At 46.3% G+C, this 24,183-nt stretch overlaps 1 protein-coding gene across 4 annotated transcripts in view; it reads left to right on the forward strand.

Moving 5' to 3' along the window:
• The first annotated feature begins 12,457 nt into the window (after nt 1-12,457).
• tns2a (tensin 2a) overlaps nt 12,458-24,183 on the forward strand; it is a 74,938-nt gene continuing 63,212 nt past the window's right edge. For all 4 annotated transcript variants that reach the window (XM_015344213.2, XM_069185049.1, XM_006629365.3 and 1 more), the window contains exon 1: nt 12,458-12,656. In XM_015344213.2, coding sequence (XP_015199699.2) covers nt 12,543-12,656 — 114 coding nt within the window. In that variant the 5' untranslated portion in view covers nt 12,458-12,542. The remainder of the gene's footprint in view (nt 12,657-24,183) is intronic.

Here is a 24,183-nt window from a genome sequence, read left to right on the forward strand (position 1 = left end):
CGGGTTCTGATTTGAAAGCCTGCATTTTGTGTGTATGTGTCATTACAGAGGACCGCAAGTCAAGCCAGTCACTTGAAGGAGTGACTGATGATGAAAAACATTTGGACCCATTTTGTACCCCTTTTGTATTTTGCACATGCTACCAATTTCTACCAAATGATTAGTGATCTTGGAAGGGTAAACTATTAATGGTGGGGGTTAAACTATACTATTAGCTTGTAAACACTTTTGTAAACAAATACACTATCAGTGCAGGATGGGATTGAGTATCGGGTCTTGAAAAGACCTGAAAAAATTTCTCATCTAAATAATAGCTGAAGTGGAATGAAAAAAGGTGGACTCTTAATATGTGAGGTGTGAAGCTACCTCAACTCATTACAAATTAACTCCCTTGTTACTGGGTAGTTCTCCTGAAGGTCAAAATATATCCCCATTTTAAATTTGTACTTCTAATAAACGTTTTAGAAATGACACAATTCAAGCAGGATCAACCATGCCATCAAAACATTTAGAAAGTTGGTTACTGGAGAGCAGTTGGTCAGTGCTTCTTAAAGGAATTGGCATGCCAGAGGCTGTCCTAGCCTTTTGGAAGCTGGAAGGCTAAAACAGGGTTTTGGAAGAGAGCTTGGAGATGCAGTTGGTTTTTAGTTTTCCTGCCTGAGATGAGTGGGAGTGAAGTGAAAGGGAGTCAGAATACGAATGGCCCAGCTTTCTTAAGTGATCCTGCCTCTGGAATTGCCCTTGTGCCCTAGTAGTAGTAAGAAGAGAGTGGTTGAGTATACTGTGGTTTTGTTCAGGCTGATCTTGTTCTGGTGCTCAGTGTCTCTGGTCTGGAGTGGAGATGCTCATGCACTGCAACTCCTCTGTAGAGTTGAGGTGCTATCTGTAGGCGTTGTTGGCCTCAAGCCAAGCATAGAGCCCTGATTGTGCCATTATTTTTTACACTCTCCCCTAATGGATGGGGCTGGCGCTGTTTCTTCTTGCCATCTTTTCTTGCCGAAGGGTCTCAGTCCTGTGGATGAATTGTTTTCCTCTCGGTGTTCTCCAGGCTTGATGTTTGTGTGTATGCACTGCAGTCGTTATGTAAGCCAGCCCCACTTAGGCCTCAGTCCTAACCTGTAGGTGTTGCACAAGTGAGGCCCCAAACTGGTGGAAGAAAAGATGGAATTGAAAGTGCTGCACTGGTATGTTGTTTACAAACATGTTAATGGCCACCAGTTTCATTGCATGTTAAAATTAGATACATATGGAGTGTCATTACTGTTACCTTTGGCATCTAGCGGTTGTTTTTAAAACTGTGTAGTAAACGTGAGAGGAGTTGCAAATAAGACCTGGGTTTTTTAGCCCATCTTAATTGTTCGGTGGCTGTTTGTCAAAGATCTCATCCAGCTGTCTTTTTGAAGAAGGCAGGCTTTCTTTTATGATATTGCTGGGAAGTTTGCTCCAGACTGTTTGTTCTCCTTTGCATAATCTCCTGTTTTCATGTACTTCCTTATAGTTTTTACTTGTATTGTCTGGTTTACGTTTTTGCTGCTGGTTGTGATGAAGTCCACTGTATTGACTTCATCAAATCTTTTGATTTTGAATGCTTGAATCTCTAGTCTCTGATCAACACTAAAATGATCCAGTTCCTTTAGCCTGTGCATGTAGCAAATTCCTTTTAAGCTTAGGAGGGTACGGATGTGGTTTAATTTATGTAAATCTTTAAAAGATATTCTGTTAATGACCAATATAGTTCAAATTAAGGCTCTGTGATAATATATCCATAGATGTTCAGTACTGATGGAGTAAGGTTAATATTTTAGGGCTAGTATGAACACTTGAGTATATAATAGGTGCTTTTTTAGCATTCTACAGAACCCCATTTTCTAGTATACTATTCATTAATAGAATATCTGTTAAATCTTTAATTATACAACTTAAAAGTGATTATTGGCAGATGTACGATTACTAGTGTAACAGTGTCATCCTCTGATCAGCTAAACGCAGCTAGCATGGAACATCAAGACGTTGGCTCTGTTCTTGAAAACAAACTAGTCTTATAAAGCATCTGTAGAGTGGGTCTTTCTGGAAACTCGGTGAACTGATAGGCACCCAGCCAATCCATGCTGAAGACTGGACTTGAAACATTCATCTTCCCATCTTCCTCCTTCTTTTGCCCTATGCTTCATCTTTTTACACATATACTTTAGTGGTTAAGCCCACTTTTCTTTTTTGTGGGATGTGGGATGCTGAAAATAACATGGTCTTCTGTGCTCTAAGCTATAATGATGAGAAACATCTGACAGTGGTTCAGATAGACTTCATTGGTCGAGGTGAAAGGATAGCCTCCTAACCCTGTTGGAGCCTCCATCTTGTTGGATGCTCACAGTCTACGTTGATTGTAATAAAATTGTTAAAAGTATGATAAAGGTGAGTTTGATAAATGACAAGCTTGGCTTCTCATCTGAATGTAGTTGTAATGATTAAAACTAGTTACAAGGAAAATACTTTTGGGGGGTTTTGAGTAGATCGATGATGCTCTTAGCGCATGGAAGTGTTGGAATTTCTGTAAGATGTCAATGGCTTTTGCACACCCATGTATGTTTTAAACGGAGGCAGATTTCTTCTAGTTTTTTGTTATTTAAAGGGGAGAGAGAACAGGCACAAATATGTGTCTTGGATTTCAAGGAATTTAGGGGGTTAGACGTAGGTGTGCCGTCTGACAGTATTACCTTCTCCCTGTTTCTTCAGCTGTGTTGAGACCAGGCCCTGGCACTGACCTTTGACACTACTGAAATCAGTGTTAAGTAACAGCCTTCCATGCATTCCATGGGCTCTCAGGAATGTTGACAGCACCCAGACTGCAGAGTGATGGAGTCCAGCTATGGGACTGAAGCAGCTCCCAGTCTGCTGCGTACTGGTTCATTTATTCACATTGCTTCTGTTCTCTCTAAACTAGTGTTCTCTCTAACGCCAGAACACTAGTGTCTTCCAAAAGTCTCACCTCCAACAGGGAAATAGATGTTTTTCTCAGTCACGCATCACTGCAGTCTTTTCAAGTCCTTAATAACTGCCTATGCTTGCCCTATGCTTAATGGATGTCTCCCACCCCTTCGCCCCAAGGACAGAAGCATCAGTTTGCTGCATTCTAGCTCATATGCAGCAAGTTTGATGCATTTTATTTCTGTTACATAATAGATGAGAAACTAGGTAATGTTTTAATACTGTCCTCTTTGTGGTTTAGGCTTCTCAGGCGTACACATGTACAGCTGGCCACTTGTGCGACTCTGCTTGGGGAATCCCATTCAGCTGGTGATGTCACCCAGGCTCGAACCCATGGTCTTTGGGCTTGGCCTGCACTCGCCCGATTTACCTTTAGAGACGGACACTCGGGGCCCGCACCAATGTAGGTTTTAAAAGGAGGCAGATTTCCTTTAGGTAGGCACAAGCGGAATTTCAAAAGCACTGTTGCTTTAAATGCGAATACTAAACTGATCCCCAACAGCACAGGCAGATTGTTTCATCACCACAAACAAGGATATTGGCTCGGCCGTCCACAGCTCCGTTATCCTTGCGGTATTTTGTTTTTGGAAGTGTTCTGCCTATTTTACATATTTTCTGCTTAAGTTGTGTGGCTTTGTCGGCCCCTGGGGGGGGCAAACTTGTGTCCTGAGTATGCTGCAAAAGCTCGGCTGGTGTTCAGAAGAAGCCTTCTCGTTCGGGGCTGATCAAGAAGTAGCTGGCTTCCTGACCCAGCTGACCTTCAGTTCTGGTGGCCGCTGCCTCCCTCCCATCCTCTTCCCGAGCGGAGAGGGCGCGGTCAGTGAGCGTCCTTGGCTTGACCTGGAGATGTGATTTGTGCTGGCTAGGGTGTGTGTGCGTGTGTGTGGAGAGTGACACTTGGACAGGGAAGTGGGGGATTTTTTGCCTGCTGTGCCTTGGGTTGTTACCCTAAAGGAGGAGCTGAAGGCAGCCTCCCTGACTGTTTTGAGGTTTAGTGAACTGCCCCTGCCCGAGACCTGCATTGGGTGTGTGCGCGTCTCATTCAGCCTGAGATGGAGAGACTTGTAATGAGCCTGGGTGCATTTCTGCCCCATGGGGCTGTGGAAGTGGTTTCCTGTTGTAACTTACTGCACCTGTAGACATTTTCTGGGGGATCCTGTGAATGTATCTCTGAGCATTAGATCTCCGGTGCCATAGCGAGTTAAATTGGCATAAAAAAAGGTGCTTCACTACAGTGACAAGTTAGAGTAGGAAGTGTTTTTGCTTGTTTGTCTACAATTTGAGTCGCTCTTGAAAATGGTTTCCTCTCCAGTACAGATCCAGGTGATGTCCCAGTGAGGAACCACACCTGGAAATGTTCCAGAGAAGTGTCCTGGTTTAAAAGCAGGATTAAGTAATTCTGCAAGAGTTCAGGAGGATCAAGCAGATCAAGAGTTTTGGGGGATACATCCAGTGTCAAAATTCAACCTATTTCATGCATCTATAGTTTCCACACAGCCTCTTACTATAGCTTGGACTAGAGCTTTCTGGCTTTAGCAGCTTGTTAGAATATGTATTCAGACACAAGGGACTATGTCAGCACCTGCTTATAGCTGCTGCTAATAGCTTAGAAAATGTAATTTATCTGGTGGAAACTGACACCCAATAACCCTATCCTGGCCTGGCTTTGCAGAAAAGGCAAAAAAAATCCCTCTGCATCGATCTGTTGAGGTGAGAGACGTGATGTGCATATTTTCACCCTGAATCCTGAATCTAGTATCCCAGTTACAGCGTTGCTTGGACAGCAAGCTGGGGGAAAAAAAAGCTTGTAAAAATTTTTGTATTGTTCAGCCGTACTGAACCGGAAATATGCCATTAAGGCTCTGTTCTGCCAGCAGTTTATTTTTGTCTTTGCTCCCGGGACTCTTTCCGGCTTTCGGCCCGGGTACACGTCGGCCTTCGGCGACCGGAATGGGCCCAGGTGTGAATCTTGGCCCTTTCTCGGGTGGTTACCATAGCAACTGAGTGATCTGCCGTGACCACACTTCCTTCCTCCAATCTACGCCTGTGGACGTCTCCTGAGCTTGTTTTTAGCACTGGAAGAGCAGCAGTGCTGTGGAAGGAGATGAGGCCTTGCATACGGTAGCATTTGTGGTTTTGGGCATTCCAAGAATTCTTGCAATTGCAAGCAAACAGTCGTAACTGGAGCTCCTTTCTCAAGAGCCCAGAGTGTGCCTTTTTCTATAATTGTGTGAGAAGTCTCCAGTTGCCACTAGCTACGGCTGCATTTGCGCCAACCTGTGATGTTGAAATCTTTAACCACAGGAGTTCCTGCTCCATAGTCTGAACTCCCAAAACAAAACAATTCACGTTTACAAAGTCTGCTGTAATTATTGCCGCCCAGCAGAAGTAGCGCCTTAACCTTAACCTCAAGCTGTCTGCACCTTGACAGTGCCATCATGTTAAAAATTCAATTTCTAGCTTTCCTTGTGCTTTGTAGCATAGCTGTAGAAAAGCAATAAATTGTAATTATGCAGTCTACTTAATTTTTCCACGTGATTCATCTTATTTTTTCCATTGAATGGAATTTGAGTTTTTTGCCAATTTTCCAGCTTCTAAGTAACTTTAGAAAGGGCAACATGGAGTTGTAGAAACAGCAGAGACAACAGGAATTAAAAGATGCACAGTGCTTTGGAGCCCATTGGTGACCAGTTAGACCTAATCTTCCCCACAGCTGAAAACAAAGCTATACTTGACCCAACTGTTTCTTTCTGCATTTTCACTACCAAGGAATGAGGCAAAGTGCAGAGACCACTCAGACTTAAAATGTGCTTACATGTATTTTGGATCTTTCCTAGATCTGTTTCTGGGTTAGGTTGTAGTGTGCGTACTCCATATTTTTTGTTCCATGAAGTGCATATCTAATCAGCAAAATGTGTAAAGTTCTTTGTGACACTTGCATTGAGGTCCACAGGCCATTACTTAAGCAGTTGCTCACTGAAAAAGCTCCAGTGCTTTCCAATGTCTGATAGAAAAGGCCAAGATTTATGAAACCAGCAGTGTGACCAACTTGCTAAAAATCCTTAGCAGGCTTTGTTTCTTTTTTCAGATTCCAAATAGGAGGGTTTTACGAAACAGATTTTTTTAATTGCCTGTCTTGTACTGTCCAAAATGTTCCTCTCCAGCCTTATTTGGACTAAAGCTGTCAGGTAGCTATTCCTTCTTAATCTTAATTCTTTCCCCGCCTGGGCCTCTCTCTCTCTGACTGAACAGGGCATCTCAGATTTCCGTAGATCAAATAAGACTTCTTCTGCACTCCTCTTTTAACAGGTTCCAGACCACAAGGACACATCGCAACCAGGCCAGCTTTCTGTCAGGATTGCCCTGTTCAGCTGTAACACTCAGGTGTAAAAGTCTCCTGTGTCATGCACTGTTTTGGTTCTGTCACTCACAGCAGCACAGAACAAGCCAAGGGAAAAAACAACTGTAGTAAAGTAGCCCCCTCTTATTGCACCATGGAGCCTTCTGCAGCATTGAAATCTATTATTACTGTTTCCATTTCAGGTTGCCAGTCTTGTCTTTTTTTTTTTGTAAACAGCCCTTTGTGGTTAGTATTAAAATATTTGGTGAAGTACTGCCACAGTGGAATACTGCTGGCTGATTAGCCTCAAAAGGGATTTGTTTATGTGGGGCGTTTCTCTGCGATTTAATTTCTTCCATGCTCCAAGCCTCGTAAATGAGTCCTGGATTTCCTTGCTGTTGTTGTGTCGGCTTCGACAGGCTCTGTCAGGCTCCACGGAGAGGACGAGGCACGGGGAACAATTTCAGCGCTGCACGTGAAGCCTGCTGTCGGTGCGATGCCTGTTTGTCCCCCCCCCCGTGTGATGGCTGGCAGCAGACTGGGGCCTTTGAAGATGAGCGAGCTAGGTCAGGGATAAAACACTTGTCAAGTCCTTTCCTGAATGGCCCGGGGAGAGATTACCTCCGGGAACTTGGGTTTGATTCCCGAGGGCTTAATGTCAGTTCCCGAGCACTGACAGCTTCTCAACCAACAAAACGAGGTGTTCATAGCCCCCTCGCCTGTCCTGGCTCCCAGTCTGCTGCAGCGCTGGGTGTCTCCCTGTCCTAGCCAACACCCTCTCCCTCACGCTGGAACCAGGCTTCTCAGCCAAGCACAAGCACCTGGATAGATCTCACTCATTTGGCAGGGAGTTGATGGCCACCTGTCTTATCTTCTAGCTCGACAGCAGCCCCTGTAAGTGGTAGTGTTTACCTCAGCCTTCTCCGTCTTGACGGGTATGTGTGCTGCTGACGCGCGTCTCCCCCTTCGCCGCCCGGCATTTTCCTCTTCCTGTACTGCGCTCTTTCCAAAGCTCGAGTCTTCCTTGTTTTCTCTCACATTTTCTGCTTTTTCTGTCTCTCCCTCGCTTTTTCACTCTTCCTCCCCGCCATCTTCCAGCTTTGTGTTTATTTCGCGGGTAGCCTGGTGTAATCAGCGCCCCTTCATGTCCCCTCAGTCCTCCTTTTCTTTTTTCTCTTAATTTACGCCAGTACTTTGGCGCGCTTTACTGCGAATGAAGTAAATCGACCCAGAATTCACCGTGGCTGGGAAATGGCCACTGTTACCCGGTCACTGGTGGCGGCCGGATACAAAAGAAATAGTCAAAAGAGTGTCGCACCCCTCCCCGTGGAAAAACCCCATGGCTGCCCGCAGAAAAGCTGTATCCTCCGCCCGTATCCGCGGGATGGAGAGGGTCCGCTGATCCGGGGTGGGAATTGGTGGGTGGAAACGGTGCACGCTGTAAAACCGAGACTGTGTAACGGGTCTTCAGCGGGGATCGCGACTTGTGCCCTGCAGATTCAATGCGCTTTACTAGAAACCGCTAAAGCCATACGTTTTTGCTGCGTACTGCGCCACACGTATTACCGATGTGTGGACATCGTTGACGTACATTCATTGTCTTCGCCCTAATCGTAAAAACCATAGTCGGTCTTGTCCAGTTCGGTATCCCCTGGAAACGTGCGTTCCCCCCGTCCAAAATATGCACGTTATCTCGGACAGATGATTTTTTTTATTCTCCACATATAAAATAATATATGTAACACACTCAAGATACAGCCTTTGCGTGCTTTGTTTCGGGTTTCATTGTGTTGTGTAAAGAATAGTTAAACTTTCACGTGGTGGCAGTATTTTTTTTTACATTACTACTTTACATTACTTGTTAATCCCTAGCAAACGCATTAAATACTTCGAGAGACAGAAATACCCACAAATAGGCTCCTTTTATCCCTCATAAACTAAGGCACAAATATGCACGCAGGAGCTGCTTATACCATGAAGTGTCCTGGAAAGTTTTGGGGAGCGTGTGTTTCTGACACCGGAAATCAGATGTACGTCATCGCTCAGTGGTCTAGGTAATCATTTTGGCAGATCACCACACAGGGAAGTAATTCATCCAGCTGTTTCTCAAAGGAAGGCAGGATTTCTGCTTTAACCACATGGCTGAGCAGCCTGTTCCCTACTCCCACACTCTGTTGTGTAAAGAAGTGCTTCCTGTTCTCAGTTTTGCACTTCCAGGTTACTTCCATACTATTCCAACTCGTCTTAAGTAACCTGCCAGGAAAACAATTGAACCACAGATCTAAAATAGGGATCTCGAATCTTGGTGCACAGGACCTAGACTTCTGCATGTTTTTTTCTTGGCGCGCTTTAACATATCAATGAGCAGAGATTCATTCGTACTTTTTAAGTAAACACTGGATTCACCGACGTCTCCTATGGTCGAGCTGGCGCTGAAACCCGAGAGGGCCGTGTGACACCACAAGACTGCAGCTGCACAGGTAAATGTGTCATCCCAGTGCTCGGGGTTTCTGGTTCGAACCCTCGACCAGCCAGGGACTCCCTGGTTCTCCACACCGAGAACCCACTGTGACCGAGTCTGCAGCAGCAGTAGCTGTTGATCCTGTTAATCTCTGAATGAGCCACTTCAGATAACAGCATCTGCTCAGCAGCTGATTAGATATCGATTCCAATCCGTTCTGGTCTGAAGCATCATGCGAGGATAGGGCCGCCCCAGCCCAGAAAGCCTGCCTGCCTCCCTGCCCTCTCGGCTTTGATTCTGTCTCCTGTGTTGTTTTCTGGGTGTGCTGCCTGTACCCCTCAAGCCGAGCACTGGGAAAACTCGGAGCAATGGACTGGCATTCGAGAGGGTCTCTGGCTCATACCTGCGAGCTGCGCAGAGCCCTGTTAATGGCCTGCTGTCTGGGATCAGGAGCAGAGGAGGCTTGGACCAGGCACAAGAATTTGCCTTACAAGGGGCTGTCTTCACCGAGAAGCTGGGGGCGCACGCAGAGCTGCCCTCCTGCTCTGCTCTGCTCTGCTCTGCTCTGCGCACGTAGGGCTGTACGTACGGCACCAACACATTTCCTTTGTCAAGATGTGGCCAGGTTTGCTTGTTTGTGCACAGCAGTTTATGCAGCAGAAAGATGAGGCTGCAGTGCAGCGCAGCGTGACACTTCATGTGTGTCAGGTGGAGGAGGAGGTGGGGTCTCTGGGTGTTGTCCCAATCCGAGACCCTGCCAGACTGCGGAGTCCCGGCAAATTGCAGGGCTGGTGTCCTTCTCTGACTGATTTTGTTTCTGGGGAACCAGCAAACAGTTTCTTTCATCACTGCAGCATTTGACAAGGATTATATTATAATATTACCGTTTACATGATACCTTTGAGCTAGTTGCATGCTGTAGTTTTTTACCACTTATTTCTAGCTTGTTAAATGTGGTCAAATGCAGAGGTGTCTTCCTGCCGGTGGGGAGAAGACAGCACAAGTGTGTTTTCTGGCATCCAAAACTACTGTACTACACACTTTGACTCTTTTACCTGTTGCAGTGCAGAACAAGCCGGGGAAATACAAATGGAATAGAGCCTCACTGATGTTGACCATTTTTAACAATCTTACCTTCGACCCAGAACTGCTGTACACATGCTGTACCTTTCAGGCAGTTACAAATATCTTGTTTGGTGACATTTTTTTCCTGGCTGATTTTAAACTGGAAGATTTAGCACACTGTCAACCAGTACATCACCACAGAGTGTTTGTGGCCTCTTTTACAAGCCTTAATTCACTGATCCATGTCCATGGTACCACACAGTTCTTAAAATTAGGATGCATCAGATTTATAATTCTTACTCTGGATGTATGGGGAAAAGCATGTTTTAGCTGCGGTTAAGAAATGACCAGTCATATTTCTGGAAAGTAATGCTGAAGACCAGCGAGCCCTCAATGACCCCAGATTTTATTTCATGTTGTTTTTGTGAGTCATCCCTGTGAGGTCAGCGAACATTCATTAACTGTGAGGAGATGCAGTGTTCATGAGGAACATTTCTCATGAGTGGTGACCGGTAATCTTCAGGCTGTTGTCAGATTTTGCTCTCAGACCTCGATCACTGTCTTCCTCAAATGTTAAATTGTCTTACTGCTCTCTGCGTTCAAACTCAACTGCCTGTGGGTGTCATTCTTCGCACTATTGCTACATATTTAATTACATTTGAGGGTATTTAATCCTTTTAGCCGTAAGCTTCACTTCTCTCCTCTTCATTAATTCCTGCATGGACTCTGTGGTGCACAGATCTTAGAAATTTTGCATTTTTTATACTTTTTCCAGTGTTTTTTCAGAAGCACAATCCAATTGCCCTCTGTGATTTTAGCCATTTTGTTTAAAGGTAATGGTTAATATTGACAAATCTGTGTTTTGTAGTACAGAAAGTAGAATTCTAGCTTTATGAAGGTGTAGTGAGTACCAATTTACCAATAACCATAACTATTCCTTACACTTAGTTCTTTTCTGGACACTCCACTCAAAGAGCTTTACAGGTAATGGGGATCCCCTCCACTACCACCAGTGTTTTCCCCACCTGGATGATGCACCAGTATGCTCCCCGCAACACCAGCTCTCAGTGTTAAGGAGAACAGAGTGATGACGCCAGTTCATACATGGGGATCATTAGGAGGCCACGATTGGTAAAGGCCAGGGAGAAATTTAGCCAGGACACCTACTCTTTTTGAGTAGCACCCTGGGATTTTTAATGAGCACAGAGAGTCAGGACCTCGGTTTTATGTCTCGTCCCAAGGATGGCATCTTTTTTACAATACAATGTCCCCTATCATTATACAGGAGCATTAGAACCGTCACACAGACCACAGGGAGAGCGCTTCCTACTGGCCTACTGGAGCACCTGATATCGATCCTGACATTGATAACGTCTGACCAACCAGTTTGACCTCATGAGTAAATGTGATGGATTTAGCACAACACCTCAGATTGGCTCTCCGTGTAGAGTTGAGATGTTGTGATTGTGTTTGTGTAGCTGCAGATCAAAGTGAATTAAAGACGCTAAACGACAGGTTAGGTGCCTTCTCATAAGCTGTACTGCCAACAGTCAGAGTTGTTATAACAGTAGAAAAAAGTAGTGGAGGTTCTGAGTAAATTGTTGATGCTCTTTACAACATACATATATTATAATTCTGGATTGTCTCCAATGTCTAAGACTTTAGCCCAGCAGAGAACCTGGATACATAACTGGTTACAGTGCCAACAACATCAATTTAAGTAAGGTATAAGGTATATACTTAATTAGGTATAAGCAGATGATTTATAGAGGGCTCTTCACATTCAGATGGCATCGTGTTGCAATTATACTGTATATTGTGCTTAAACTGTAGCAAAGGGAATTATTAGTCTGCTTTCGAATCCTGGAGAGAAGCAATTCCTTGTTGTGTTTCCAGTGCTGGTGCCAAAGCTCATTGCTGGCTGGACCAAGCCCAACCTATATTGCATCCCTTTATATGAAGCTTGCAGACAAAATAGCCTTTTCGCCTTGTGCTGTGAAAGATGTTTCCGAACGTTGTGGTGGCACATTAAAAAAAGTCCACGTACAGACTTCATAGGGGATCTACAGGGCCTATAGAGCATCTTGCCTGTCTGCAGATTGACCAGGTGATGTGCTCTAGAGAGCAGCTGGTCAGCAGGTAAATAAAGAACAGCGCTTTTTTCATGTTCGAATTGTAGGTTCGAAGGTTGGTTAACATGAACGTCACCTGCATCTCTCCAATTTATTTTACCTGAAAAAAAAACGAAACATGAGGCTGCTTTAAAGGCCGAGTTGTGGTTGTTTCTGGCTGTTTTCGCCTGCAGAGAGCGTACGTCTCCTGGGAGGCGCGATTCTGAATTTTGGCCTCCATTTGGATGGAGGGGTCCCGGCCAGGAATGTACACAGACAGCGACAGGGAAACCAGGAATGGGGCTCAGGGGGGACGCGTTCCCTTTAAAATAAGAAAAATCCGGCCGGGGGGGGCGCAGTGGCTATCGGTTTCCTGCTCGTATTGTACCTCGTTGCAGCGTCTGCGCTTGGGCTGGGGGTTGTAAGTGAGCCAGGAAAAGCAGAGGAGGGGGGCGGGGGGCGGGGGGGAGGGCCTGGCGTCAGCCGACAAAAACAGCTGTGGGACTGTGGAGTGGAAAACAGTCGGGCATGAGAGAGGGAAGAGGGGAAGAGAGAGACTGACAGAGGGTCCCCGCTCTCTATGGGTTGTGCCTGGAGCTCTGAGTGCTGCGGAGAGGAGCTGTGCCCGGTGCCGGTCGAGTGGGTGCCCAGGAAAGAAGGCCCGGGCGCTGCGGACAAGATGAGGCTGACGAAGGTAGGCTCTAGAAAAATTCAGGGCAGGTCCGGGGCTGGCATTCCGAATCGGATTTGTGTTGCTGGTGCCTTGGGTCTAGGGCAAGTGTGCTGCTTTCTCAGCTCAATCCGGCTTTCCAACACCGGCGCTGGGCAGGCTGTGCAGTGTGTCTTGCTGTCGCAGGTGGCCCAGGATCATCATGATCTCCAGGGTCTGGATCTGGGCCCCGGGTTCCGCCGATGTGGTCCCAAAGAGCTCAGGGACGAATCACTGAATCAGTGTGACTAGGACCCGGGCTGTAGATCTTCGGATGTAGTCAATCTTTTCACCCAGCTTCTCGAACCTGGGCCCAGCCGCTGCTGTGTCATGGCTGGAGTGTTCTTCTGCCCTGGCTGGACCACGGGCCTTTCTGTCTAAGTGTGAAAACTCTGATTAGGTGCTTGCAAGGAATTGGATTGTCTGGAGTAGCCTTCAAACTGCAAAATTAGTGGGCAGTGACAGGATGACATTTAGAAAGCAGTCTCCGGGATCTTGAAATTACTAGGGTTTTTTAGGTTTGGGGAAATGGCTGGACTGACAGAAAAGCATGGAGACACGTTCATATGAGGGGGCAAACTGTACTTTGGGTGCTGTGCATTTAATAGCAGGAATGGAAGCCCAACACCCATTTAGAGGAGGATATGTCACTTTTTATAACGTTTTGTGTTCGGAAACCATGTGTCCAGAGAATCAGGCTATTCCGACAGTGCTGAGCAAGTCCAGAAATTCGCAGCCTGTTTCTGGACCACATGGGGTGAATGTAAATGCACAGTGAGCTTACCCTTTTATCAGTGTGTACTCGCTTGTGTACTGATACAACTCGAGCTCTTAACAAAATATAGGAGCTGATAAGAACCACTCTTTGAATTTCACAGGAGCGACAGTGGTACACATCCAGTATTCAACTTGGATCCTGAAGGTCTAGATAACTGCCTCAGTGTCTGACTTTCATTCCAGTGAATGAACAGAAGTCCTCCTAACTAACAGGAGGGGCCCCAGGAACAGGTGTGCTTGTGCCTGTTCCCTTTGATGCCTGGTCTTGTTCTTTGTCACATGCAGTATACAGTACATGATCTCTGTGTCAAAACCACCTTTGCAAGCCTAGGTGGGTGTTATTGTGCGTTACTGTAATGTTCCTAACATTAAGATTGCTCTGAGGAATGGGAAACTGTCAGGGAGGAGTACGATCCATAATTCTGTTGTGTTCATTGGTGGAGCTTGTGGACCGGCGGGATCTGGCAGAGAGGAACGCCAGAGCAGTGCACTGAGGGACTGGGATTGCTGTGTGTCACTCACACCCTCAGTTTGGCGGTGGACTGGGTGGGAGGGGTGTTGGAAGTTTTCATCTTCTGAAATCTGGGTCCAAGTTCTGGTTCTGGTTTGGAACGCTACCCTACTCACTCTGATGTGCGGGGTATAAAAAAATCTACAAGCCTTGTTTTTGACTGGAATTGTCACCAGTTTGGGCTTCCACCTGGTGCTGAAATCCAGGGAGAATTTAAAACAGCAGAGCATTTGAATTGTACAATTAGAAGTGAATCCTGTTCCGGTGGTGTTGTTTACTGTAACTTTTGTGTAATTTGTGACTCTCCAATGTGACAGTAGTGGTACCCTTGAGCAAGGTGCCTCACCTGAATGGTTCCTGTAAAACACCCAGCTGTGTGAGTTGGTGCCAGTGTAAGTCATTTTGGACCAAAGCATCAGACAAAAATAATATAGCTTTCTCAAAATCCAGCTCCCCTGTCCTTGTATCTGTAATACCTGATGAGGCCCAGGTTCCCATAGCAATAAAGACAAGAACGTTGGCAATGGCTGGTAGAGAGGTGGTGAGCTTTGCTGCCTCGCCCTGGGTTAAATTCTGGGCCTGGGGTGCTATCTGTGAGGAGTTTGTATGTTGTCCCCATGATTGCGTGGGTTTCCTCTAATAGTCCAAAGACATACTGGTAAATTAATCAGCTTCTGGGAAAAGTGGCCCTGCTGTGTGGTTGTCTACTCTGGGATGGAGTGGGGTCCCACCAGGGTGTACCCTGCCTTGTGCCTTTTGCCTGCCGGGCTCCCCAGCTGCCTCAAAACTCTCCTTTAGAACCTGTCAGCAAAATTGAAATTGTAATACCCTGAATTAACCTTGAAAGGCTGGTTGTAGTTAGGGCAAGGTGCTCAAGAATTGAAGTGAGTTCTTAAGCATTGTGATCCCATAGTTTTCTACCAAGAGGCTGAATCTTCGGGACTCATGTGGTGACGTTTTCTGCAGAAGACTAGTGAGATCCGGAAAAGGCGCCACTTCCTTGGAAATGGACGCCAACAGGCCTTTCCTAGCTTCCTCAGCCGGGATTCTCATAGTAAATGCTGCAACTGTCTGTGGCCGTCAGTAGTACTTCCGGATATAGCTTTCCCGAAGCATGCCATGCATTCTCTGGGAATTACAGAAAGCTCCATCGGTTTCCTCCGAAATATTCCATGGAGATCATTATACAAACGTCAGCATTAAAAAAAAGTACTTGGAAAATTTGCGCTCACACACACAAAAGAACATTTTGTAAAATCAACATCCTCTCCCTGTGTTTAAAGGAATATACTCTGTGGCCTCAGTCGATACTGTAGTTGGCCTGTCTCTTCATTCTCTGATTGTTGGTTCAGCTGGGAAATTGCCCAGAGTGGCTTTGAGATCTGTATAACCTGCAGACTGAAATGTTATCCAGCATTTTTGTTTAAATTTTTGGCAATGAAGTGACTTAGCATTTATGGTGAACAGGAGATCTTTTGGTTTTGAATCACTGCAGACTCGTAAAACAGTATTATTTTTTTTAGTTCTGATTTTAGACAAGGGGATTCAGACTCTAGTCCTGGGGTGCTGAGTGTTTTGTTACAAATTAAACAATTAAAAGTTCTTAACATTTTCTTATGCTGAGTTACAGTTGAACTCTCACAGTGCTCACTTCATTAAAGGTTAAGTTAACCTATAAAACAGTGTTGATCCAGGACAGAATTATGCTCCTTCAATTATATAGGTAATTTAAAACATTACCAGAAGACAGCAGCCCCTGTAGGTAGGTGGCTCTTTTACTAAGATCAGAAATGAGTGGCTTGCACGTAACATGTAATGAATGTCTTACATTTTAACAGCTGTGTGTTGTTTTAATGAAAGATAGGTTGAAAGTAAAATATAAGATGGAAACTAAGCTGCTAAGCCCCATGCTGAAATTGCAATGATCACATACCTATATAGAAGCACTCACATGACCTCATGGATTATATATACATTTATACCCACAACATAATTAGAGCTGTAGCAGGGAATACGTGTGTGAGTGTGTCGCCCAGAGTGATACACTGTAAGGCCAAGGTGTGGGAGCAGGGCTGGATTGTAATGAGGAGGAATAATGGCTGTTCTGGTCTCAGCATGTGGGAGGCAGGGGGCTGTGTGGATATAAATATCCCTGTTGAGTGGTCCTGTGACCCCCGCCCACCCCCTCTGCTGTCCCCACCACTGACCCTGTCCTGGCAGGAATGTGACGCTGCTGGTTATAATCTGCAGCCTGGCTCCATGCCGTGTCTTCAGCTCCTGACCTCTGTGTGTGCCTGCTTTAAAGCAAGTGCTATCGGCTCAGCACAGGTGGTGTGACAAGCAGGGGCTGGGGGATCAGAGGATGGGGTAGAGATTAGTCGGAGTGCGCTATGCTCCTCGGTCCTCACCTTTGGAATAATAGGACCCCTGTGTGTATTCCAGCAGATTAAAGCATCCTGCCAGCTTTAGAAGGCTGGTTATCTCTGCTGGCCAGCCTTGCTTTTGCTGTTCCTTAATCATGATTAGCCTGTATCACTAATTGGAATTCAGTTCAAGCACAGATGAGTGGTGTTGTGTCTTGGATAAAGCAGCTCTGGAATCAGTCCAAAACTGAGCCACCAGATGCGTTCTGGACACCAACAGGCTGAAGGAACTGAATCTAATTAAGTCTTAAATAGACACACATATTCAGACTTCTTTTGATTGAACAGAGAAACACAAGTGAACACTACAGGAAAGTGCGTTTTAAACCAAGAGCAGGAGGCGCTTCTTTACGCTCTTTACACAAAGAGGTGTGGGAGTGTGGAACATGCTGTCCACCATGACGGGAAGCTGATACCCTGGCTCTGTTCAAGAAACAGCTGGATGAGATCCTTAGATCAATTAACTACTAGTGACCAAACGGGCTAAATGGGTCGTATGGTGTCCCAGTAGTTTGGAGTCAGCACCTTTATTTATTAAATACCCACCCAGTCTGGAAGTGCCAATTGTTCTCAGGCTCCGATCTCTGGCCACAAGCCCTCCACATGCTCAGGTCAGATCCAGACCCAGGGACTGGCTTCTCTGACACGCCCGCAGTCGGCTCGATCTAGTGAGCTGCTCAGGAAGAGCTTTACATTTCTACCATCACCACTGATGCTGAGGGCACAGACGACAGGACACTAGGTGAGGCTGTTAACACTGATCTCACTATCCTGGATTCCCAAGAATTCGAACCAGACTGCAGCTCAGCCGAAGGTTTGCCTGAGACTGCGATCTGAGTCTGTGCAGGACAGTGGCATTAAGGCTTGGACCTGACACCCCTCCATCAGCAAGGCTGCGGTGGGGCTCATTTTGCAAAGCGAGCCTATTACTGCCATGGGTTCCTCTCTGAGCGCTAACATTTTCTTTTACTGTTGCCGTGCCTTAACGTGCACTTGGGCTGCAGATCTCGGACTGGCTCCGTTTTGAGGTGTGGCGCTGCATTTCGGATGGGAAAATAATCTGCCGTCACCATCTCAAACATTCTGGGGCTCCCTGTACCCGGACAGAGCAACATGCCAAAGATACAGACTCTCGGCAGCGTTGCTCTTCTCCTGCACGGTCAGTGTGTTTGTCTGGCACTTCCACAAACGTGCCCAATGTGGAACGACGCCATTCAGCGGGTCCCGCCCCTCCCCCCGCTGTTTCCCAAGCCGACCGTGTGGGGCTGGTGCCCGCGGGCTGCTGCAGGCATGTGGTGATCTGACAGCGGGCTCTTGTCATGTAGGAAGCTGCAGGCCTGCACTGTGCCTGCGGGCGGGCTGGGAGTTTGGGCAGAGACGTTAAAGGGAATGAACCTGGGTTGGGCCAGAGACAGAGTGTGTGTGTGTGTGTGTGTGTGGAGTGAGGGGTTTGTGATTCAGCGGTTTGTTAATACACTTATGTAAACATTCTCAGGACAACAGGGGCTGAGAGACACCCCCCCCCCCCTCTGTACTCCAGGAGAACAGCTGGATCTCATCAGCCCCTGGCTCTGGTCTCTCTGCTCTCATTCCTCCTCCTAAACACAAGACCCCAACTGTTCCTGTGCTCCCTTCTCTCTCCCTCACAGGCCTCCCTCTTCCTCTTCCTCTACCCGGCTCCTTGTCACCCTGGCTATGTCTCTCTCTCTCCTGTTCTTTTTGACTTCCTCTTTGCAGACCCGTACCTGCTGTCCGCCTCCCCTCCTCCTTCTCTCTCTCTGGTTCTGTGGCAACCCCTCCTCCATTCCGTTCACTTCCTGTCTTCCCAAACACCCACGCCAGCTCCCTGTTTCCCATCACCCCCCTGGCCCTGCCCGTCTCCCCCAGGACCACGTGTCTCCCTCTCTCCAGCCTGCGAGGACATTCATGTCCACCTCCTCGGCAGAGAATCCCTCCAGATCCAACATGTTAAGGAAAGTCAGAGGCCTCTTTCGTGGCCTTGCCAGTCAGGCCCTCCTTCAACATGAGGGAGAAAAGAGTGACCATTAGTGCCCCTCAAACATAAAGTCCCTGGACGTCTCCGTTTTTGGCCCAGTGGGAGCCACAAAGTGGCTGAGGCAACAGTACATTCTGTTTCTAACGGCTTCGGTTCGACTGTGTTTTATTGTAAATTGCCCTGAGATGATGTCATGACAGGCGCTGTATGAAATACCATTATTATTATTGTTGCCATAGAATTCGTGGGCTTAGCTTCTGAATTTAAAATTGGTTGGTGAGGGGGGGAGAGGTCACATCTGGCTCTGATACTCGGAGACGATCCCCCTCTTAAGAGATCGCAACCCGCCACCCCCTTCCAATCATCTTCCATTTCCCATTTTCTTCTCATCCCGGCCCCCCAACCTTTATCTTGGCTCTCCGCGCGCCGAGCTGGTGGAGAAACTGCTCGCACGCGCCGACGATCACCCCGGCTGCGGCTTCTGAAGACAGAAGGCGGGGGCTGAACCTCAGCTCCTGTCAATTTGACAACAGCGTCATGCACACATAAACCAGTGACCCCCGGGGCACATCCTGTCTACTCCCTGCCTCCCTCTGTTTTTGTAACCTCTGTGGGGCTCCCACCCCCACCTCCATCCCCACTGAATCCCCCTGAACTGGGTCTTAAAAAGAAAAAAAGAAGAAGAAAAATAAACTCTCAGGACCCCCCCTCTCTCAAATATGTGGCGGAAATTCCATGACTACAATTCTTATTTTAGTAAAAAGGCTAGGGCACTTGTGTTTTATGCACATAATCCAACACTTAATCCATGTGTTTGCGGGTGGAGAAGATCCCATGGCTGGAATGTTGTTGTGAAAGCTTATGGGAGATGCTTCCTTTCAAAAGAGCCCTGCTGTCTCCCGAGCCTCAGGGCCTGTAATCTGCTGCAGCTCGGCCTTACTGTCACTGTGCCGCCCAGCAGTCATTACACATGGGCACAGAGAAAATCGGAACTCGGAGACATGCCAAAACTCAAAACTAAACTTGATCACTTGATTCAAAAGCGCCTCAAATATCTGTTACCCATTTTATGTGGTTCTTGAATACCTGTATGCATAAACAAGAACGAATGAGCACACAATGTTGCCTTTTCTCTGGGGAAGAGACCACAGGTTATGTTGTCTGTCTGTTCCCACTCCTCCTGTGCCTCCGTGCTCTGGCTGCAGTTTGGCTTCCATTTGCGCGTCTCTCCGAAGCATGTCGCTGTCCCAGTGTATTCCCTGTGCCAGACGTCCAGAGCCGTGTCGGAAACCAAATCGGCATTGCTCACGCCAGTGAACCGCGTCTTCAGCACCGTTTCAATAATAATAATTGCTTACACTGATATAGAGCTTTTCAGGACACTCCACTCAAAGCGCTTTACAAGTAATGGGGACTCCCCTCCACCACCATCAGTGTGCAGCCCCACCTGGATGATGCGACGGCAGCCATAGTGCGCCAGAACACTCACCCCACACACCAGCTATCAGTGGGGAGGAGACCAGAGTGATGAAGCCAGTTCATAGATGGAGATTATGATTGGTAAGAGCCAATGGGAAATTTGGCCAGGATGCTGGGGTTACACCCCTACTCTTTTCGATAAACACCCTGGGATTTTTAATGACCACAGAGAGTCAGGACCTCGGTTTTACATCTCATCCGAAGGATGAAGCCTGTTTACAGTATAGTGTCCCCGTCACTATACTGGGGCGTTAGGACCCACATGGATCGCAGGGTGAGCGCCCCCTGCTGGCCCCACTAACACCTCTTCCAGCAGCAACCTTAGTTTTTCCCAAGAGGTCTCTCATCCAGGTACTGACCAGGCTCACAACTTCTTAGCTTCAGTGGGCTGCCAGATGTGAGTTGCAGAGTGATATGGCTGCAGAGTGATATAATACTTCCCCAGCTTGTTTCCTCTGCAGGGAAAGCCTTTGTTGTCATGCCGGTTATGAGGTAAGGTGAGTTAAGAGTCTTGTGCTGTGGAAATGGAAAGGCACTTTCAGGGTATTAGGAGAATCAGTGTCCAGTGTCTTAGGCAATGGGAATGGTTTAAAAAGAGGTGGCTTGAAGTGATTGATTGTTCTAGGTAAGCACAGTATTTGGATGTTGGATTCGATGAAGCAGCTGAATAGTTGAACTTGCATTAATAGGAATGCTGAAAATGACCAATGCTGAATGATTCTATATTTGTTCTATTTGTTTGATTACTCATTATGCGTTATGCAAGCAGGTGACAGATCCTACTCAAATTTAAAGTCTGGAGGTTAGATAGGAATCCCGGAATCTTAGGTGTTCATGACTTGGTTATGTGTCTCACCATTGCTCCGTGAACCTACACAGTGTTTCATTTGCTAATTGATTGGTACTTGTTTATGGAGCTGCTCTTCGGTGATCAGAATTACCCATCTCAGCCAGTGCCATTCTATGGCAAACTCTGAATGGTCGAAGCGTGCTTTCATGCAGCTGCATTGAACTTGAAGGTCAGGCAGAGATCGGCCAAGCTGAGCTTTCTGCACTGTCTTTAAGCATGGGTTGTGGCACTGTGGGTAAAATATTTAAAAAAACATGGGGTTTAAAAGTAGGTGTTTTAAAAGAGACATCTCAGGCTCATAACAGATGCACAGTGTACAAACCTCACATATGCAGGGGTCCCCTGGGTGTGCTGAGTTATTCCCTAGAGTCCTGCAAAGGGGAGAGACAGGGCTGGGGGGGACATTTAAGCGTCAGAGAAGAGCTTTGTAAAGAACGGGCTGAGCACGAGCTGCCAAAGGGACAGTTTCTCTAGGAATGTGCGCTGGCAGTACTGCAGAAGGAGGCCTGGATTCCTGCCCTGGATTTGTAGATGAATTCCAAGTGCGCTTCACAGAAGTGCATTTGTGAAATGTCACATATGTACCGTCAGCTGAAAAACAGTAGTGCTTTACCAGCCATTCCAGTGAAAAAGTGAAATTGAAGTACCATTAACAAGGTGGTGAAATGAAAAACAAAGATCAGTGAATGCAGAAATTATCTTCTGATTTTTATCTGGATAAATATGAAGTGGGCAACTCTGAAACTGCAAGAAAGACCAAGCAGAATCAGGGCAAATTTTAACTTTATTTAGGATTGGGGAACAGGTGCATAATTATTGCTAATGAGATATTTTTTTCCCACAAATTCTTAATGAGCTAGGATCTTTAAGTCAGGTTTCATCTTCCACTGGTAGTCTGGCAGTGATGTATGGTTTATCTCATCACCTTGAAATGTTAAAAGCCTACTGAGTTCTTTGCCTTTTTAAAAAATATTTAGGCTTTAGTGCATTTTTTCTCGTGTCCAACAGGTGGAGCCATTGCGCATGGATTTGGCCTTTTCAGATGTTAACACTCCCAGGCAACCGCTGAGTATCTACAGCTCAGTTACTGTAGATGTGCTAAACAGCAGGACTTCAGCATAAGACTGATAAATGTGTGATTACTGGCAAAGCTTAACTCTTTGGTGCACCCTTGTTCAGCAGTAGTAGACAAATATAATTTGTTAATAAAAATTATGCAGCCGGTCCCTATCCCTAAATAAAAGTATGCATTTTAAACATTCTTATGATGTTATATTTAATGTATGAACACATAAAGTACTCTTTTCTGGTATAATGCTAAGCTTTAAAGGTGATCAGTAAAGTTTTTGTTTTACCAATCAAACCAGTCAATCAAACTAGGAGGCTTAGCAAACACTGTAGAAGCTGCAAAAGAAATTCAGAAAGAGACCAAATTCAGGACTGAGAAAACATCAGGTTGACGACAGTGCAGGGTGTAGGTAGCAGATATGTCAACTGTGGATCAGTGATTCCCTGCCCTGGTCCTGCAGGGACACTGTATGATGGTTTCATTCCAGCCCAGCTCCACTAATGACTTGATCTGCTTGCCTGTTTAGTCTTTGAACTTGTTTCTTCAGTGAATCCTGAATGTCAGTAATACTCCACTTCAGGAGTACTATTTCCAACAGCCTCAGCACACAGATCTGTACACAGCTTCTCCTCAACGTGCTGCCTGTTATTTCTGAGTTAACAGCTCTCAGTAGTTGGTCAGTTGTTGATGAACAGTCACAGGGCGGAAGGACACTTTGTCAAACACGCCCGTAATGAGCTTTTGTCCTTCTGCAGGTCCAGTTGGCTACGTTTCAGACAGCACACCTAAACGAAGCCAGTTCTGAAACTCAGGAAATAGTGCAGGGTTGATACCCATGAGAGATGTTTTTAAGAGCTGGAAGTAAATATTCTCATAGGAAACTGAAATCAATTAGACTGCGATGAAGAACTTGGAGGGAGCACAAATGGCACATTCCAACATGCTTTGCTTCTGCAAATGAAGACCCCAAGTGAGACAAGAGACAGAGTTGAATACAAAACGCTCGGACTCTCCCTCTCTTGTCTGCGCCAAAGCTAATGGAAATCACGTGAGAGGGCAGGATAAATTAGGGCAATCAGTGTGGCTCTGTGGGTAATGTGGTGTGAAATATTCAAGTCAAATGACTGGGAGGCAGCCAAGCAGTTGCTCGTGATGGCTCAGGTCTGTGCCAGCCTGCACTTTGACCTTTGATCTCATCACATTTGACCTCTTTCACCGTTGATGGGGCTTGTGTGCATGGGCATTATCCTGGGTTCTGATGGACTGTACATCTTTCACGTCTCAGTTCAGAAGACCGAAAGCCTGAGAGTACAGAAGCAAAAGACTGAAATATTTTACTTTAAAAAGTCCACGCTTAAACATCACAAGGGAAAAAAGAGAAACTGAAAAGTTGGGGTCACTCCAGACATTTTGTCTTCATTTCTGTCTTGGAGGCTGCAAGATCGGTTACACTATTGTGGATAGCACGGAGGAAAAGAGAAGTTAGACAACTGGTGGCCAGGAATTAGAATAGGTTTATCTTTGGTGCTGGCAGGCTACAAGTACAAAAAGATTAAAATTGCTTCTGTACCTAAACAACCTATGGATTCTTAGTTCAGCATGACAGTCCCCAAGAAGTTCAAATAGCCACAAATTTAGGTGCAAAGTCCAAAATGTTCCACATCTGTGTTTCCTAGAAATGTTCTTTTGTTAAAGGAGATTGTTTAAGGAAAGGTGCATAATGTCAATTAAAGATGAGGGACTTTGATGAATATTTATGCAATAGTTGCTGGGCAGGTGCAGAATCACAAGCTGACCATGACCGATCCTCATAAAAGCATGTGTATAACAAATGGCTGTTCTATGCAAGAGCAAGTTTTTATTTTTTGATCACAGCTGACAAATGTAATCTTAGAACATGGCAAATCTGTCCACAGAACGAGGAATTCCCTCTTGTTACTCCTATGGAATTGGCATCTTCATGCAGAGCCTTAACTGCTACACAGGTGTGGATTTTTCTATACCTCAAATGAGTTTAAAATGTGGAGTCCCTCTGGTCCCCTTGAATCCCCAGGCTGATAGATCCTGAAACTCATTCCATACAGCTGGACCGGAGAGGCGCCTCCAACCCTGGATCCCTGAGGATGGGAATTTAGGGGGTGAGCAGTTTCACTGTATGAGGCCAGACTGCTGCCCTTCTCCTCACACATCTGCTCGCAAGTCCTTTCTCCCTCTCCCCCCGGAGCCCTCGAATTCACCCGAAGAAAGCTAAGCGCATCTGGTGTCACTTCCATTTTCATCGCGGCATTGAAGTGAAATTCCCCCCAGAGCAACTCCATGCCCTTCTCCGAGCGCTGCCTACACCTGGATCCCAGACCTCCCCGATGTTGTCATTCCCAAGCAATGTCCAGATTTCAGCCGGGAAGTT

Source organism: Lepisosteus oculatus, chromosome 1, assembly GCF_040954835.1.
Source record: "Lepisosteus oculatus isolate fLepOcu1 chromosome 1, fLepOcu1.hap2, whole genome shotgun sequence".
NCBI classification, from domain to species: Eukaryota; Metazoa; Chordata; class Actinopteri; order Semionotiformes; family Lepisosteidae; genus Lepisosteus; species Lepisosteus oculatus.